The 17,608-nt window shown below is 47.8% G+C and overlaps 1 protein-coding gene across 4 annotated transcripts in view; it reads right to left on the bottom strand.

Moving 5' to 3' along the window:
* jar (Myosin heavy chain 95F jaguar) overlaps positions 1-17,608 on the bottom strand; it is a 207,026-nt gene that overhangs the window by 105,475 nt on the left and 83,943 nt on the right. For all 4 annotated transcript variants that reach the window (XM_070539306.1, XM_070539307.1, XM_070539305.1 and 1 more), the window contains 3 exons: positions 12,449-12,521; positions 12,163-12,386; positions 9,580-9,877 (listed from right to left, as the gene is read on the bottom strand). In XM_070539306.1, the coding sequence (XP_070395407.1) occupies positions 9,580-9,877; positions 12,163-12,386; positions 12,449-12,521 (595 nt within the window). The remainder of the gene's footprint in view (positions 1-9,579; positions 9,878-12,162; positions 12,387-12,448; positions 12,522-17,608) is intronic.

Raw genomic sequence — 17,608 nt, 5'->3', positions numbered from 1 at the left:
TTTGCCGTGCACAGGAAGGCGACTCATACCGGCCAGTACTTAAACTTCAATTCATGCCACCCGACTTGCCATAAGCAATCCGTTGTCTCATCTCTCGTGACGCGGGCCACACGCATCTGCTCAAGTGACCATGAAATGCAGAACGAAATGAAGAAAATTCGTCACGAATTATCCAGGAACGGGTACCCCAAGAAGTTTATTGACAAAATGGAAGCCCGGGTCCTCCATCCAAAGCCGTCTCAAGGCAAGTCGCTCATGAAACGCGCTGGCGTCCCATATGTTCCTGGCGTCAGCGAAGCTCTTAGCCGCGTATTCTCAAGATACGATCTCAGAATAGCCCACATGCCATCCAACAAGCTGAGAAATCAGCTTGTTAACGTAAAGGATCAGCTTGAAAGCAAGAACTATCCCGGTGTCATATACAAGATACCATGCGCAGACTGCAGTTGCAGCTACATCGGTGAAACGGGCAAGTTCACGAGAAGATTAAAAGAGCACCAAAGGGACGTCTCCAACAAGAAAAAAGTATCGAACGCCCTTGCTGAACACGCCGATAATCACAGTCACCGCATCGATTGGGAAAACGCTGCTGTAATAGCTAAGGAAAAGAATTCGATGACGCGACTCTTGTTAGAATCTTTATTTATTCAAACTACTGACAACAATATCAACAGGACTGATGGAAATCTTCCTGCTAACTATACCCGTTCCCTACGTCACATTTTGGCATAAAAACGACTTGCGGCTTCTGCCCGCTTTTAGTGTGATCAAGGAACCCGTACGGGTCCCGAAACGTCTCTGTGTGTTTTTCACCTTGACTTGGTCAGTGGCCGTAATTTCTTCATCATCATGTTACCTGACCAGACGAACTTTCGTCGAACTCTTGACTATATTTCCTACAGAACTAACTACGGGCAAGACGTCGTAACCAAAATTCGCCGGTTTGTCGCATTTACGTGCAGAATAGCCGCCTTCAAGTGCCACATGTCCTTCAACCAGACGTGCAAAGTTGAGGGCCTTGTCCCAAAAAGTCTGCGCTTGAAGACACCGGTTGCATCAGCGTGGGGCCACAAGATAATTCGACAAGCCGAGAGGAAATTATTGGCAGCAAGGGTTCAAGAATGCCGACAGAAAATCAAGGACTTGGAAACGGAAACGTTCTTCGCAAGGCGCCAGCTAGAACACACCATTCTTCAGGACTTCCCGGACGTACAGCTTCATGCAAATTTCATGGCGACATTAAGAGACCGCCAGTGCAGGAAGTCGCAAGAAAGTAAGCTTGACGCTCTTAGGCCGAAGGAACCCACGCAAACCAGGGAAGTCATCCTCAACTTATCCTCCTACAAGCCTACTGAATCTGAAGCCGCTCTTCTGCACAAGGGCTTGAACTTCAACACTGGCACGTCACCCAACCCAGCTAGAGTAATCTGCGCCGTGGAACGCGCCGTCTCTCAACTTCCTTCCGAAGTAAGAGAAGAAGCTCGCACCCGCGCCATTGGTGTTCTTTCAAAGTGGCGGACGCGCAACCCTCAAGCCCGATTTTCACCTGCCGAAAAACAAGCAGTCAAGGGCCTCCGGAACAATGACTCCATTGCCATCCTTCCGGCAGATAAGGGAAATGCCATCGTGTTGCTCGACAGAAGTGACTACAATGAGAAAATGAAGGATTTGCTATCAGACGAGGATACGTACGTCGCGATCCAGAAAGACCCCACGGTCAACCTGCAAACAAAACTGCAGAAGCTCCTCTCCAAGGTTTTTAAATTTGTTCCACCGCAGCAAAAGCATCTCTACCATCGCCTCTTGTGTACTAACGGGTCCGCACCTGCAATATACGGACTACCGAAAGTTCACAAGTCAGGCGTTCCACTACGGCCTATTGTAGACTTTACAAGGTCACCGCTGCACCGGTTATCAGGTTACCTACACCAAGTGCTGGGCCCGCTCACCGGCAAGACAGCGACGCACATCTCAAATTCTTCAGCCTTCGTGGAGAAAGTGCGCGACGTCTCCCTGGATGAAGACGACATTATGGTGTCATTTGACGTGAAGTCGCTCTTCACTTCAGTGCCTGTTGACCTGGCCGTAGCTACGTGCAGAGATGTCCTGCTGGCGGACGACACGCTCGCTGAGCGCACCCCTTTGGAAGTAGAAGACATTTGCGAGCTTTTAGACTTCTGTTTGAGCAACACCTACTTCACTTACAACAAACAGTTTTACAGGCAGATCAACGGAACGGCTATGGGTGCTTCCATTTCCGTTACTACCGCTGACTTGGTCATGGAAGTCATTGAACAGAAGGCCCTCACTGACTTCGCTCCCGCGCCGAAGGTTTTCGTCCGCTACGTAGACGACTGTTTTTGCATTGTGCGAAAGCCGGACGCTTCACGCCTCCTACGTCTTCTCAACTCGGCAGACGCAGCTATACAATTTACCACAGAATACGAGTGCGACAACAGCCTTCCCTTCCTTGACGTCCTCGTGCGGCGAAGTGGAACGAGGCTCTCTTTTGCCGTGCACAGGAAGGCGACTCATACCGGCCAGTACTTAAACTTCAATTCATGCCACCCGACTTGCCATAAGCAATCCGTTGTCTCATCTCTCGTGACGCGGGCCACACGCATCTGCTCAAGTGACCATGAAATGCAGAACGAAATGAAGAAAATTCGTCACGAATTATCCAGGAACGGGTACCCCAAGAAGTTTATTGACAAAATGGAAGCCCGGGTCCTCCATCCAAAGCCGTCTCAAGGCAAGTCGCTCATGAAACGCGCTGGCGTCCCATATGTTCCTGGCGTCAGCGAAGCTCTTAGCCGCGTATTCTCAAGATACGATCTCAGAATAGCCCACATGCCATCCAACAAGCTGAGAAATCAGCTTGTTAACGTAAAGGATCAGCTTGAAAGCAAGAACTATCCCGGTGTCATATACAAGATACCATGCGCAGACTGCAGTTGCAGCTACATCGGTGAAACGGGCAAGTTCACGAGAAGATTAAAAGAGCACCAAAGGGACGTCTCCAACAAGAAAAAAGTATCGAACGCCCTTGCTGAACACGCCGATAATCACAGTCACCGCATCGATTGGGAAAACGCTGCTGTAATAGCTAAGGAAAAGAATTCGATGACGCGACTCTTGTTAGAATCTTTATTTATTCAAACTACTGACAACAATATCAACAGGACTGATGGAAATCTTCCTGCTAACTATACCCGTTCCCTACGTCACATTTTGGCATAAAAACGACTTGCGGCTTCTGCCCGCTTTTAGTGTGATCAAGGAACCCGTACGGGTCCCGAAACGTCTCTGTGTGTTTTTCACCTTGACTTGGTCAGTGGCCGTAATTTCTTCATCATCATGTTACCTGACCAGACGAACTTTCGTCGAACTCTTGACTATACCATCTTCTTTCGCACGCGAGGCACAGAGAGAGAGAAGGTTCTACTCCGGAGGCTGCTGCTTACGGCGCGGCCGCCATATTTTGAAAGTGATCTACGATGTGAACAAAGTGTTCGCTCGCGCGAGTGCCGTATCTTGAAAGCAATCTGCAATGTGGACAAAGTGCGTGCCAGTACAAGCCTCATCTTCAAAGCAAACTGCGATGTGGCCAAAGCGCATGTGCCAAGTGCCGGTAGCTTCATATGCGCTGAGCTTTTGACGTTTAGCTTTGATAGATACGGGACCATTTCCTGAGCCTATTTCGAGTTCCCCAGACCACATCGAATCGCACCACAGCTAATTAGGGAGCGCAGAAACACGGATGCCACATTCCTGAGGCAAGACACATGCAAACAAGTTGGCGGACCCTACTTCGTGTGCAGCCGGTGGAGCTATTCACGGCTTGGCTCTTCCCGAAAGTGAAGGGGAGGGACTCTTCCGTCCTGGCACTGTTGCGGGTAAAGTGGGTCCCGAAGAAAGACGGCTGTAATGCGCCGTGACAACCTGGCGGCGTCGCTCCCTACCCTCTTTTGAGACGGCGCATTGCAAGTCAGCAAGGCAAGACCGCAGGGAGAAGAAAGCCCTCGGACAAACACCCGAGCAGCGACTGTCTTCGCCGGGTGCGACTCCATCGCACGGGCGCCTGCCATTGGCCGAAAATGGCGTCACCTGAGCGGGCTCTCCCATTGGCCGAACGTGACGTACCTTATCGACAGCGAAGGGCTTAAAAGACGCAGACTGGGAGCAGCAGAAGAGCATTCCTAGAGCATTCCTTGAGTCTTCTCTTTCGAGCTTCTTGCCACGGGCCGCAGCGTCCGAGTTGCTGCCGGCCCGTAATGACTTTAAGACTTAATATATGCTCACTGTAAATAATGTAAATAAACCTCCCAAGTGTTTTCATCCCGAAGTCCCCCTCAACTCCTACAGTTTGTGCTGAAGCAAGAAACAATGCAATGGTCAATTCACTCGCTGCTGCTGCTGCGCTTCCTCACTCTTAAGTTTTGATAGCTACTTTCTGCAGTCATCAAGCAAGATGTGTTCATACTTACCTGTGCGTGCACGACACCATGCTTGTTAATTTAGTTAGTAAGCGAATATTTACAACTTTACACGGCCGATAAAGCTACTATTCCTACTTTGCATAGCTATCCACTAATTTGCTATCGCAATCGTTGCTTCGCCTTTCGGGCTAAACTGCGACATTCTTTTGCTTGTTTTTTTACTTTGGACGTTTGTCATTCACTATTTCCATTAACGTTGTTAGACATCGCGACCAAAGTTTCAGAAGTGAGGCATTTCGGATATTACAGACTACGGATAAAATGGACATATTCTGTCGCATTATCAGGGTCTGTTTTAACTGTACCAAGAGTTGACTGTATATGCTTTCCGAATGTAGACAAGGTTGTCGTCAATTGTTTCCTCGAGGTTGTACCTGACAGGCAGGCTTGCATTAACCGTGGTGCATGTTAGGCCGATGTGCAGCATCGCTGGCGCACCCCCCCTCCTCCCCCCCCCCTTATTCCTATGAAAGCAACTTGCCTGTCTAGAACCCCTTACAGGCAGTGTTGAGAGAGCTAGAGTAAAACTATAGCTCTTGACAACTATTTTGCAAGGAAAGCTGGCAAGCTCACAGAATTAGTGCAATGCAAACTGCAGTGCATGACTGAGGCACCAGTACATGTGAAGCAGTACCCTCTACTGCTGGCGGAGCAAGAACCGATAGACAAAGGAGTGGATAAAATGCTGCGTCAGGGAATAATAGAAAGGAGTAACTCAAAGTAACTCAGCATACAGCACACGCTTAGTCGTGGTCAAGAAGGCCGATGGCTCAAACAGAGTCTGTGTGGATTTCAGACTTTTGAACAACGTCCTGAAGGCGGATGCCGAGCCTATACCGAGGATTGATGTTGTCTTCGCGATTGTCGCAGGCAAAAAGTTTGATTCACAGCTGGACTTGGCGAAAGGCTACTGGCACATCGCCACGGAAGCATCATCCAAGGAGAAAACAGCATTTTCGTGTTCTAGCAGACTTTTCCACTTTAAGTACATGCCTTTTGGGTTAAAAACAGCTGCAGCAGTATTCACAAAACTGATGAGACGAGTCTTGCATGGAATGCAAAATGTAGAGCACTACATTGATCACAGTCTGGTTGCAACTGACCCGTGGGAGGAGCACTTAAATACATTAGAAGAGCTATTTTGAAGGATCCAAGGAGCGAAGTTAACCGTTAAGCACACGAAATGTGAATTTGCCTTCCAAGCAGTTTCAGGCTGTCTACCAAGTTGACATTTCCAAATTCCCTGAGTTTTGCAGGTTTTCCCTGAGTGCCTTTGCAATATTCCCTGAGTGATGCAGAACTATGTTTTATGTGATGACGGGCTGAAACCATATCGCCCGATGCTGTCACACTCTAGTAAGCATAAAAAAAAAAAAAAAACTACTGAATCCAATTTGAACACTAAGGAGTAGCGTTTATGTTATTCGAAAAGTGAATAGATTGGAGGGGTTAGTAAAATGCACAGCAAATGAAATGTCTCCGAAAAAAATTGCAAATGGAGTCTGGCATTATTCTCAAATACGAATAAAAAAAGGAGATGCATACAGAAGCAAATATTTTTTAATATGAGCTATTTCTATCAACTGATAGCAAGCTCAGTGTATGAGGCCTGAACTTTGTCACAATTGAGATTCTCTTTCAACAGCTCCTAAGTCAACCTCAACTGTCCTGACATACTCTCAGCCTGCGCACGACACCTCAGTGTTGTGTTTCACTGCTTTGAAGAGTTTATTTTGGTTTGGACCTGCATCTCGGCATCAGTCAACACTTTGTTTTTTGAATTCAAGCTCCTTCAAAACGGCAGCAGCACGCTTCCTTTCCCGTTCATCCCTCAATGCGTAGGTCCTTTCTGTTCTTGTCCTCCTTCTGCCACTCATTCGTCCCACGGACCATTTGAAGCATCTTCTTGGTCAGTTGCACAGTCCACGTCCGATTTTTCGAACTCCTAGGGGACGCGAAAAAGTCCGTAAAATCGGGCAGTTGGGAAAAATAAATGCGTGTCATTTACTGCCCTTAAGGGCTCAAACCGCCACAGGCACATTCGAAAACACTCTGAAGGCCTGTCGCTACACATATTAGGCATATCGGTGCTCGTACTGTGACAGGAAATACCGGGTGCAAGCGTGTATAATTAAGGAATACATAGTGTGCCCCATGGCAATTGCCCTTTCCCAGGCTTGTTTTGCTTCACTGCAATACTTTTGCGTATGCTTCACCAAGTAACATTTCTGTACAGAAGCGAAGCTGACTTTCGAGAACCAGCATTATACGATGCACCATGCTTTCCAAGCTTCTAAGCCAATCACGAGGATCACAAAGGCAGAGTCCCTGCCATAGCTGACAGCAGCGAATTCTTTCAATAAAAATCACGGCACCCAATGGCAAGAAGCTTCATAGCTTACGTCGAAGCAGCTAGGCCAAGCGTTGCCGCAGTGGTGGCTATGGTTGCCAGCGGATCTACGTGTGAGAGCGCCGGTTCGAGGCGGCGAGGTAATCAAAATGGCAGTGGTGGTGGCTTTGATTAATGCCGTTTCGCACCTGCGGTCATTGCAAAACGTCAGGAAAATCGGACAGCGAAGAGTTCTTGCGTCAGGAATTTCAGACATTCTGATACATTGACTCTATGGTGTACGTGGGGGTGCCGCGAAGGCGTCCAAATTATCGGGAATCCAAAAAGTCGGTCGTTGACTGCACACTGGCAACTCCTCCAGCCGACGACAGGGCGTCAAAGATGATTCATTAAGATTCCTGTCTGTTACTCGAGCCAACATTACCGCGACTTCGGACCCTTTCAATTATAACACAGCAAATTTTTCCTGACAGAGGCACAAGTTCCCTGAGTTTTCCCTGAGTTTTTGCAGACTACTCAAAATCCCTGATAAATCCCGGTTTTCCTGGTTTTCCCGGTTGGTACACACCCTGTTAGTGTAATGTACAATTTGTGTTTACATGATGAAAAATGTACACATGGCTCTTGTGATGAAATCATGTGCTACAGTGAAACCTTGTTAAACTGTAGTTGGCCGGAGCTCGGAAAAAGTACGTACTAAACGGTAGTACTGTTTAACCAAAATAGCATGAGATCGCCCGCTTACCGGTCGAAAACAGAACTCAGAGAGAGTGCGATGAAAGGGGAAAGAAACACGCAATATTTATTCACTCCGCGCAACAAAAGTGCTATTTTCGTTTGATGCCGTGGCGGCCTAGCACGACGACAGCGGCCTCGAACTTACTGAAGCTGCGTGCCAGCTTTTCAGCCAGCCCCTCTTCTCGACAAACACTCGCATGGCAGATTCCTCGCTGGCGCTACATATTCTCCGTGCATGCACGCAGTAGTGCTGCAGAAGTCCTGGGGCGCCTTTTTCATTGGCCGGTGCTGGAGTTTGGAATACTTTTAGTTTGGAATAGTTATGTTCTCACGCCCCTGTTCTTGTCGCGACGATTGCATTCATCAGGCTGAAGTACGCGCAGCTTCTGCCACTGTCGGGCCTGAATCACCCGTGCCGTCTCTTTCCGTGTCATCCTCATCACTGCTGCTATCGACACTTCAGCAACAACAGAGGCAACGACGACGAAAAGTCAAACCTCGTAGCCGACATCTCCTCGCGGCCGCAGCAGCGCTGCCGAGCAACTTCTTCACATTCCAAATGCCACACACCGTAGTCAACAGCAGACCCCTGTCGTGTGCCAGCGCCCACTTCTTCGTGTCACATTCGATAGCATGGACGATGCCTAATTTTTCTTCTATGCTGAGCACCCGGAGTCTTTTTTATTCGAGCTTCAGCATGACACGAGTCCTCGCTAGCACGATGCCACAATGCTCTCTGGCGCAACGTCGAAATGACGATGTGGCTTCACGCGCAAATGCACAGGACACTTACAGGCCATTGTTCTGATCTCTGAGGCTTGTTTTTCTGCTGGGCCGTCTGATGGAGACGATGCACCACCGTGTTTGCGCGACGAAAAGTGGAAATGCTACGTTTTAACCGATGTATACGCAATAAGCTGGTATGGTTTATGCAGATACAAAACAGATTATGTTCAATGGCCACTGAGTTGGGGATATGACTTTAAAAATTGGAAGACGCTTAAGCTTCGCCTTCAAGAGTGGAGTGCGACAGCGTTCCCGTCGACCCGCCAAGGGGTGTAAGACAATGCGCTACGGCGCAGCGATCACTTATGAGGTGCCCCGCATCGGACTTCGCACCCACCAATCACGCGGTGAGCGTCGAGCAACGCAGCGTTCGGCGCGGCAACGAAACGTGCGCCTGAGCAAGCGGAACAAACCAAAGAACATACTCGGTGTCTCGGAACGTCGTGATCGGCACGGACAACCGGGCGGCGACGCGCCTCGCACCAGTCCCCGCACAGCCCCAATGCGTGCATGGCGCGCCCCCTGTTGGGGCAGCGTCATACATTGCGAGGAGGGGGTCTCCTGCGTTTGCCGTAAGATGGCTCTGCTTGTGCGGAAAGGGCAGAAGAAAGGTAGCGGAAACGTACTTCGCTACGTGTTTAACTACGACTTCTGTAATTTACATGCTCATAATTACCGATATACACAGCAGCGTGACTTTCTACAGCACGTTTGCAAGTCAACACCGCATTCACTAGAGGCGTTTTTGTCCCACTTTGAACGATCGAACTCATGGCTGAGTGGTAGCGTCTCCGCCTCACACTCCGGAGACCCTGGCTCGATTCCCACCCAGCCCATCTTGCAAGTTGTTTTTATTTATGAATTTCCTTCCGGGATTTTTCGCTCACGGCCAACGCCGCCGACACCGACGAGACCGGCTTTTTTGCGACACGAGCTTCTTAACGCTGTCGCATTAATACTTTTAAAACGAAACTACGGTTTAACGAGGTTTTACTGTACAGACAGGCTCCAGTGTGTGCTATATGCGCTAAGGACTCATTTTAATAAGCACTGGTGCGCTCATTACATAGACAAATATGCTGTGCAGAAAAATTCTAAATTCTAAATTAGGACGATGGCTTATTACCCACAAACACAGCAGCGTCAAAATGTGGCTCAATAGTGTGCGTGGCCAGCAACTGCGCTAATAGCAACAAGGCAATGTACCTGAACACTTGATCTGCGAGAGAATCTGGCCGCCCTCAAAACAGTGGTCCACCATGCGCAGGTTGGGCTTGATGCAGCGCACAAAATGGGTGCCCGTCTGCTGCAGCTTGTGCATGAGCGCTTGCAGCTGGCTGCGGAACTTGCTGCCCACGCTGATGAAGCTCAGCTTGCCCTTGGACAGTGACTGCCTGCTGTCGCCAACGTCAAACAGGCCCCGCAGGAAGCCGTTCTTGGTCTCCTGCACCAGCCCTTCCAGGGATGCATGCAGTGCGTCGTTGTTTTTCTCCACGAACTTGGCCTGCACAAGTGACAAGAGTTAAGCACTACACTCACTACAGCAGGTGTGACCAACAAGCTGCCTTGCTGCACAAGACACGTGCTTGTCTGCACAAAACTATGGCATACAAATTCATGCCATATGTTTCAAGATAATCGTGTGGTCTGTGGAAGAGACTCAAATTTTGCACTGCCTTGCAGTTCTATGTTGCATATAGCATGCAAAAAAGTGAAAATGTGCAATTTATAATGCAAGTTCTGCGGAAAGTGTCTGCTTATGATAGTGTCATGCAAATTATAGGTCACAAATGCATTGTGCTCACAGCGCCAACATGTGCTTGTGACAAATAGCACAGCACTCCTGCCGAATTGTACTATTTGCTTCGAGCATGCATACAGTCAATCCAGTGTGCATTTTTAGTCTGAAGTGGTAGGCTGTGCAGTCAGAACTCAGTCATGAAAATACCCTTCAATTTCAGGATGTGCGTCATAAGCATAAAAAGAAATGAATAAAAAAATAAAAGCCAGTTTTCTTATGGAACGAGTGATCAGATGCAAAATGGCAAACTGATGTCATACAGGCAATTGTTTATCATAACATTGCAATGCACAGATGTTTTACCGTAGCAGAGGTCTTCCATCCTGCCTTTGTGTTAGGCTACCACAAACAGCTGTCAGCGTTGGACAACCACCTTAGGTTCACCCAGGCCGTAAAGTGAAGTTGGCAGTGGGATTCACACTTGTGCTTCTGTGGCAATGTGCAGTTGGAAGTTGAATGCACTAACCACTAAGCTAGGTACTACGTAGCGTTGCACTTTGTATTTTGCACCCTACACAGACTATCACAGTGGTGGCATTTGCGCATGTACCTCGGAGGCCGCAACAAGCAGTACTGCAGCAGACGAGAATGATGTGTCATGCACACAAGAAAGTTGTTCTTGAGAAGATGAGGCTTCTACTGTGACATCCTGCTGCTGAAATCTGCCAATTATTTTTTTTTCAATTCTACCACCTATCTTGTTCTAATCATTAATGCAACCGATATAATGGGAAAACAACAGAATGCTAATGAACAACAAGAACAGCAACACGAAATGTCTTCGCTTGCTTTGCAACACATTATTTTCACAAAGAATGCCTTAAAAGGCACTTTCAATTCCATTTTGCCTATGGCTTCAGTGTGAGCTTAGCACTATAGAGTAGGGCATACAGTCAGATCCCCTCATAACAATACTCAAGTGCCAAGAAAGACCCGTAGTTATAACTGATAATTGTTATAACTGGGTTGTACTAACTGGTTATAACTGGGTTATCTGTTGGACAGCAAGAAATACAGTCAAATCCACTTATAGTGTTGGCAGGTCTAACAATACCCAGATGTTTGTGCATGTTCTATGGTGAAATAAACTGCTTGCTTCATCCTGTGCCGCATTATTAGCTATAGCAAACTGGCTACTGGGTGCCAACGCCAAAAGAGAGAGAGAGAAAAAGAAAAGGCAATATCCTTGAACAAGAAACGAAGAAAGCGAGAGGCTACCCTCATGCTCTGAACCTTCGCCACACATGCTGTTGCGCCGTGCATCTGGCACAGATCTCGCACAGCATGGCTTCACCAAATCACCCCATGCATCACCGGCCTCATGCGCCCATCTCTAAAAATTAGACTGTGGGGTTTTATGTGCCAAAACCACGATCTGATTATGAGGCACGCCGTAGTGGGGGACTCCGAAAATTTGGACCACGTGGGGTTCTTTAATGTGCACCTAAATCTAAGTACAAGGGTGTTTTCAGATTTCACCTCCATCAAAATGCGGCCTTGTGCTTAGCAGTCCAACACCATAGCCACTAAGCAACCACGGTGGGCGACACGCTCATCTCTCTTCCACCCATTCGATACACGTGTCAACTGCGCTGACGTCCGAGGGCTAGAAGGGAGGTGCGGGAAGCCGGCGATGCAATGAAGGTGTGCTTAGTGAGGTGCATGGCACAAAGGCAGGTGAGGCCTGAAGGTGTGCAGCATGCAGGCAGGTGCGGCAGCTCGCGTTCTTTTTTTCAAGAATTTTGCTTCCTTTTTCTTTTCAGCACGGCCACCCTGGTAGACATATTTAAATGTTATAACCGGTAAAGCAAGCACTTTATTCCACCATAGAATACATACAAAAGTTGACGGTGCATCAATGATGGGGTACCGTTATAAGTGGGTTTGACTGTACTTGAAGCCTGCCCATTCCCCTGGTTCTTCTCATGCAACACTGAACACCGGACAAGGTGCTATGCAACCGATGAAGAAGGCAGGAGTCTACGTACCGTTTCGTAACAGACAGCTCCAGCAAAGTGCCGGACGAGGAATCCTTCGTCATCGGTGATCTCTCGGTGGTCCCTGAGCTTGGACTTTCGGGGCACAGCCAGGCGGAAGTGCCTGGGGTGTGTGCTGTGCAGCACAGAGGTGAAGTGGGTGTGGCTCGAACGAGGAAGCTTGCTCTCCTCGTCGAGCAGGTCAAAGATCCCCGTGCCCTTTCCCTCCAGCAGGTCTGCAATGCAGTGCCCTCACACATTGCCCACAGCTAACGCCACCACGAGAAGGAGCACTCACCAATGCAGTCTTGGTTGTCCACATATTCTATCTTTTTCACAGAGAGGCCTTCTCTTTCATACAACGCTTGCTCCTGAAATGGTTTAATCGTGCACAATGTAACAAGTAGTGAAAAATGAACCAAAAGAGTGAAATTCACTTCGTTATGAAGATAATGGGCCACTATAGTACTTGAGCACAATGCAGCAGCTCCATACATAGTTCACACTGACTTGTGTTCCCCAGAACAAGTTCCTCTACGAGCATGTGCACAAATACCCAGTTTTTCTACAAAGATGTCACATTTTTCAAGACAGCAAAGTAGAGATAAGGAATCTATTTTTCCTGTAACATGTTATTTGTGACAACCTACTAAAGAGAATATCTGATAATCAATGACAAGCTTATGTAATGACCTGCCGCAGTAGACCAGGGGCTATGGCATTGCGCTGCTAAGCAGGAGGCTGCACCAGCTGCATTTCATAGGGGGAATGCATAAACGTTCATGTATTAAGATTTAGGTACACATTAAAGAACCCCAGGTGGTCAAAATTAATCTGCAATCCACCATTACAGCATGCCTCATGATATATAGTTGGCATGCAGTTGGAAAGTTTGCCACTGTTGTGTTCATTCCATAAGAAAAAGTGCATTTTTGCAGATTCCGCAAGTCTCTGGAAGCAGTTGTATGCACTGCACTAGCGCACGCATCATCGCAGCACAGTATATTAAATATGTATCACCTAGACAAGATTTCCTCAAGCTTTTGTGCAAGATTTCCCCAAGCTTTCGTGCACTGTAGCCAACAACTGGGTTCGTTAGTAGTGGAATTCACTGAATAAATAATATGGGTAGACCAAACTAAGCGAGAAGAATGGTCTGATGTAATCCAAAGTGATACAGCTGACTCTCATTACAACGGACCCTGATAATCCGAGGAAAAGTCAGTTTTATCCAAAGTTCATAATATCTGAAACGCCTCACTTCCGAAACGTTCGTCGCAATGTCTAACAACTCTATTGCAAAGAGTGAGTGATGAACCTCAAAAGGAAGAAGAAGAAGAAAAGTAGCTGTTTTGCTCGAAAGGTGAAGCATCGATTGCGATAGCAAATTAAGCAAGATAAGTACGGCAGCAGCATCGAAACGAATTGACCTTCATGCTGTCTATCATTTCAATGTTAAAGGGGTTGAGACACCAAATTGTGAGGCTATAAAAAGCCCGCTACATGCTGCTTCTCTATGCGAAGGGCACCCACAACGAGGTATTGGAAGCTGCAAACATTTGAAAATAATTTTAATTCAGCTCCAAAAAGTCATTAAAAGCTCTTTCACGTGGTCAAAACCCATCGCTAGCGCGGCTGTTATGACGTGACAGCGAAGGAAAGAAAATACTGACGTCATAGCACCCTAGCACAAAAACGTGACGTTTTTGTGCTAGGGTGCTATGAGCCCTGCCTTAAGTTGTGCCAGGAGGGCGCTTTAGCCGCTGGGGTAGTGTTACACACAAGTATTTACAATGACAAAGAGGCCAGTAGTGTGAATACGAAGACGACCACGAGGAGAGGCAAGCACGGGCTGTTGCCTCTTGGCCAAGTGTGGCGTATTTGTAAATATCTTCCTACGTTCCAGCTGCTCTGAAAGGAGGCCACATTTCAGAGATCTGTTTTAGAGGTGCTAAATGGGCTGGTACTTAATAACTACAAGGGCTGAATTTTGCCAGAGCAACAAAAATGCACTTCCACGCAAGAGGTGCAAGTTGCCGACTTGAAAGCAATGAAGAAATCACCACTGTGAATACGAAAGCTCATCATCCGTTACATTTTATGTCCTATTTACAACCAAGTGTGGCAGCTTTGTGTTTTGTATTAAGTGTGCTAATTGCAAGTGAAGACCAAGCTGCGCTCTTTCTTTCATGAGCACAATGGTCCAAACAAGCAACCCAATATGCTGAATCTTGACATGCATGTCAATGATGCAGAGTTTCAAATTTAGGTTCTGCAAACACAATTCCTTAGGAATTTTATTACTGTGACAAGTTCAGGTGGACAAGCACCACAAGTATACTACACATTGATAAATAGGAGCACAAAGTAAGCAAATGGTAATCATTTTTACATCTTTGTTAACTTGACCTTACCTCAGCATTGGTGTTAATACCCAGAGATATTTAGTGTGAATACAATAGCTCCTATTGCATTACATACAGTCGAACCCGGATATATCGAATTCGATGGGGATCGGAAAATAGTTCTATATAGCGAAAGTTCGATATACAGATATAGGCCAAAAAAAGCACTCGTGATCATAACAAATTGTGACTTACCGATTGAAACAGCCGCGAATCGCATAGCACGTGCACATAATATGAAAGCGCCTTATTTCACTGAAAAAAAAATCACTAATTTTGGGCTGCTGGGAAATGAAGTTGAAAACACTAGACTCAATCTTCTCGAGACTGTCCAAGTGCGAGAGCCCAGTGCCTTCCATTTCATTGCAACAGCGCCAAATCAGGCTGAATGCTGACGCCAGTTCAGTGGCTGTGCATGGACGCATTTTTTCGAAAACACAGTTGCCCTCGTCATCGCTGGAATCGCCGTCTTGAACGCCAGCTATTCCGGTCACAATGTCCTCATCAGCGAGGTCGGCTACCGCTTGAACTTCGCTGTCAGCGTTAATGAAGTCATCAACAGTCACTTCGGATGGTACGGCGCCGGGAAAATTGGACAAGCCGCGAAACGCATCCTCCAAGCACTCATTGTCATCTAAAGCTTCCGGAAATTCATCTCCGGCAACTTCAAGGCCTGCCTTGCCGAAACAGTTGGCTACTGTGGCCTGCTTCACGTCGCCCCAAGCGCCGGTTATCATCTGGATCACGCCGAACAGGTAAATCTTGAGATCGGTTCCCATGCGGAGGTTTATGATGAACCATTGAATAAGTCGTTTCCGATAGCCTACCTTGAATGCCTTTATGATACCCTGGTCGAGGGGCTGCAGTCTCACTGTGGTGTTCGGCGGGAGAAACTTCAGTTCGATGTGCTGCAGCTTGCAAGTCGTTTGATGGGCCGAACAGTTGTCCACCAGAAGGCAAACTCAGCTGCCTGACTTGCCCAACTCAGCGTCCCAAGCCTGCAGCCATTCAACAAAAAGTTGACGTGTCAACCAGGCCTTCCTATTACAGCCGTAGCAGACGGGAAGCTGTTTACAGTTCTTGAAGCAGCGCGGTGACTTGCTCTTCCCGATCACGAATGGCCGTAGCTTGCACGAGCCGTCCATGTTGGCTGCTAGCAGCACCGACACACGCACTTTGCTCATTTTACCGCCGTGACATGAGGTTCCACGAAGAGCGAGTGTCCTATTCGGTAACATTTTCCAAAAGAGACCAGTTTCGTCTGCATTGAAGATTTCTGCAGGCGGAAACTTCGCAGTGATCTTCAGCCACTCCTCAGAAAGCCACTGCTGCATCTTCTGGCTGCTGACAGCCCCACTTTCGCCTGAAATGGCCTTTCCTACAATGCCGTGGCGGTCTTTAAACCGTTGCAGCCACCCAGTGCCACCACAAAAGTTCTCTTCGCCAAGAGCCGTAGCAAACCATTTGGCCTTTTCGATTAACATCGGGCCATCCATGGGAATATTTTTCGCTCGGATTTCAAGAAACCACGTTTAGAGTGCCTTCTCCGCTTTGTCAAAAGCAGCAGGGCGCACACGACACGCTCCCGAGCGACTTTTCTTACCTGCTTTAAGCTCAATGTCCTGCTTGTTTTTTAACAACGTACTTAAAGTACACCGCGGAATGTTGAACGTGTCTGACACGGAGGACTTCTTTTCTCCATTCTCGACACGCCGGATTACTTCAAGCTTTCTTGCAAAGTCCAGATTCTTCCACTTTTTTATGTCTGCGGATGCCATAGGTCGCCAGATGACCACAATCATACATGCTACACACGACACGTTGAAACAGGTACACACAAGAAAACGCGCGATGCTCAGATGGAGCAGTCTGAGCGGCAGTCAACGGGGCGGCGAAGGAACATCAAAGGGAAAAGAAAGAAGAGAGCGGGGAAAAAGATCGGCGGAATATGCCGTCGAAGGCGCTGTGGGCGCTATTGCCGCTTAGCTATGCTTCGTTTTTTGAGCCCTCTCTGGCAACGAGCGTGCCGACCCTCACTCTCTCTTCCTTTCCCCAGGAAGCGTGCCTTGGAAACGTCGCCGCGTCTCCATGCCGCGCACTTTCTCCGCTGAGCTCCAATGGCCTTGCCCAATGCACACACCGGTGGTGGCAGTACAGGAGGAGCGAGAGAGCTTGCGCCGGTGGGGGCGCAAGAACGGGGGAAAGACTCTGCGTCTCCGTCGCTAGGCGACGGTGGCGCATGCACAGAGGAGGAGCCTGCTGACTGACTCTGCGGAAGTGTTTTCCCCTGAGGACCGGACACGAATGCCTTTGGGAAAAGCGCACCTTCAAGGGGCGCGGTGCGGTGCGGCGTTCAATATATCGAAAGTGTAAATGGAATTCGATGTACTACGCAATTGTCCTATACTTCTATATAGTATCTTCAAGGGGGTAATCTGTGTGTTCAATACAGCCAATAATTCGAAATATGTTGGTTCGATATATCCGGGTTCGACTGTGTGTGTGTGTATATATATAGTTGCTGGCATGTCTGCATGTTACATGCCCATTCCCTGTGTACAATAATATGATAGAGCTGGTTGGAATTGGAAATTGGAATTTGTGGAGTTGAAATGGTTGTGCTATCTCTTGTTGTAATGGCAAAACAAGGCCCGTGCCACAGTTTAACCTAACAATGACAGATGCCGGCATCATTCCATTGCAACAACACAAACCCAGAGTAGCTGGTCTTTGTATATGCAAGAACTACAGCGCAACAGAAAGACAAACAAAGGGAACACACACAGTGCACTGGGTGTTCACTTCGTTCTTGTCCTTTGTCTTTTTGTCACTCGCTGTAGCTAATACTGCATTTTTTGCATGTATAACTCGCACCAAGAATAGTAAAATTTAACAGTGGGCCTCTTCGATTTTCGTAGTTCTGGCAGACGGCTGCCAGCTAGTTCCAGTCCTTGTATCGCTAGTTCCAGTCCTCATGCTCGTATCACACCGCCTCAGAAGGCCTTTAGGAGCTTAGAAGATAATGCCTCGCAAGGTGCTTTAGAAGCTTAGAA

Source organism: Dermacentor albipictus, chromosome 5 (genome assembly GCF_038994185.2).
Source record: "Dermacentor albipictus isolate Rhodes 1998 colony chromosome 5, USDA_Dalb.pri_finalv2, whole genome shotgun sequence".
NCBI classification, from domain to species: domain Eukaryota; kingdom Metazoa; phylum Arthropoda; class Arachnida; order Ixodida; family Ixodidae; genus Dermacentor; species Dermacentor albipictus.
Note: the sequence above shows the minus strand (reverse complement) of the source record. Positions and strands in the feature narration are given on the sequence as shown.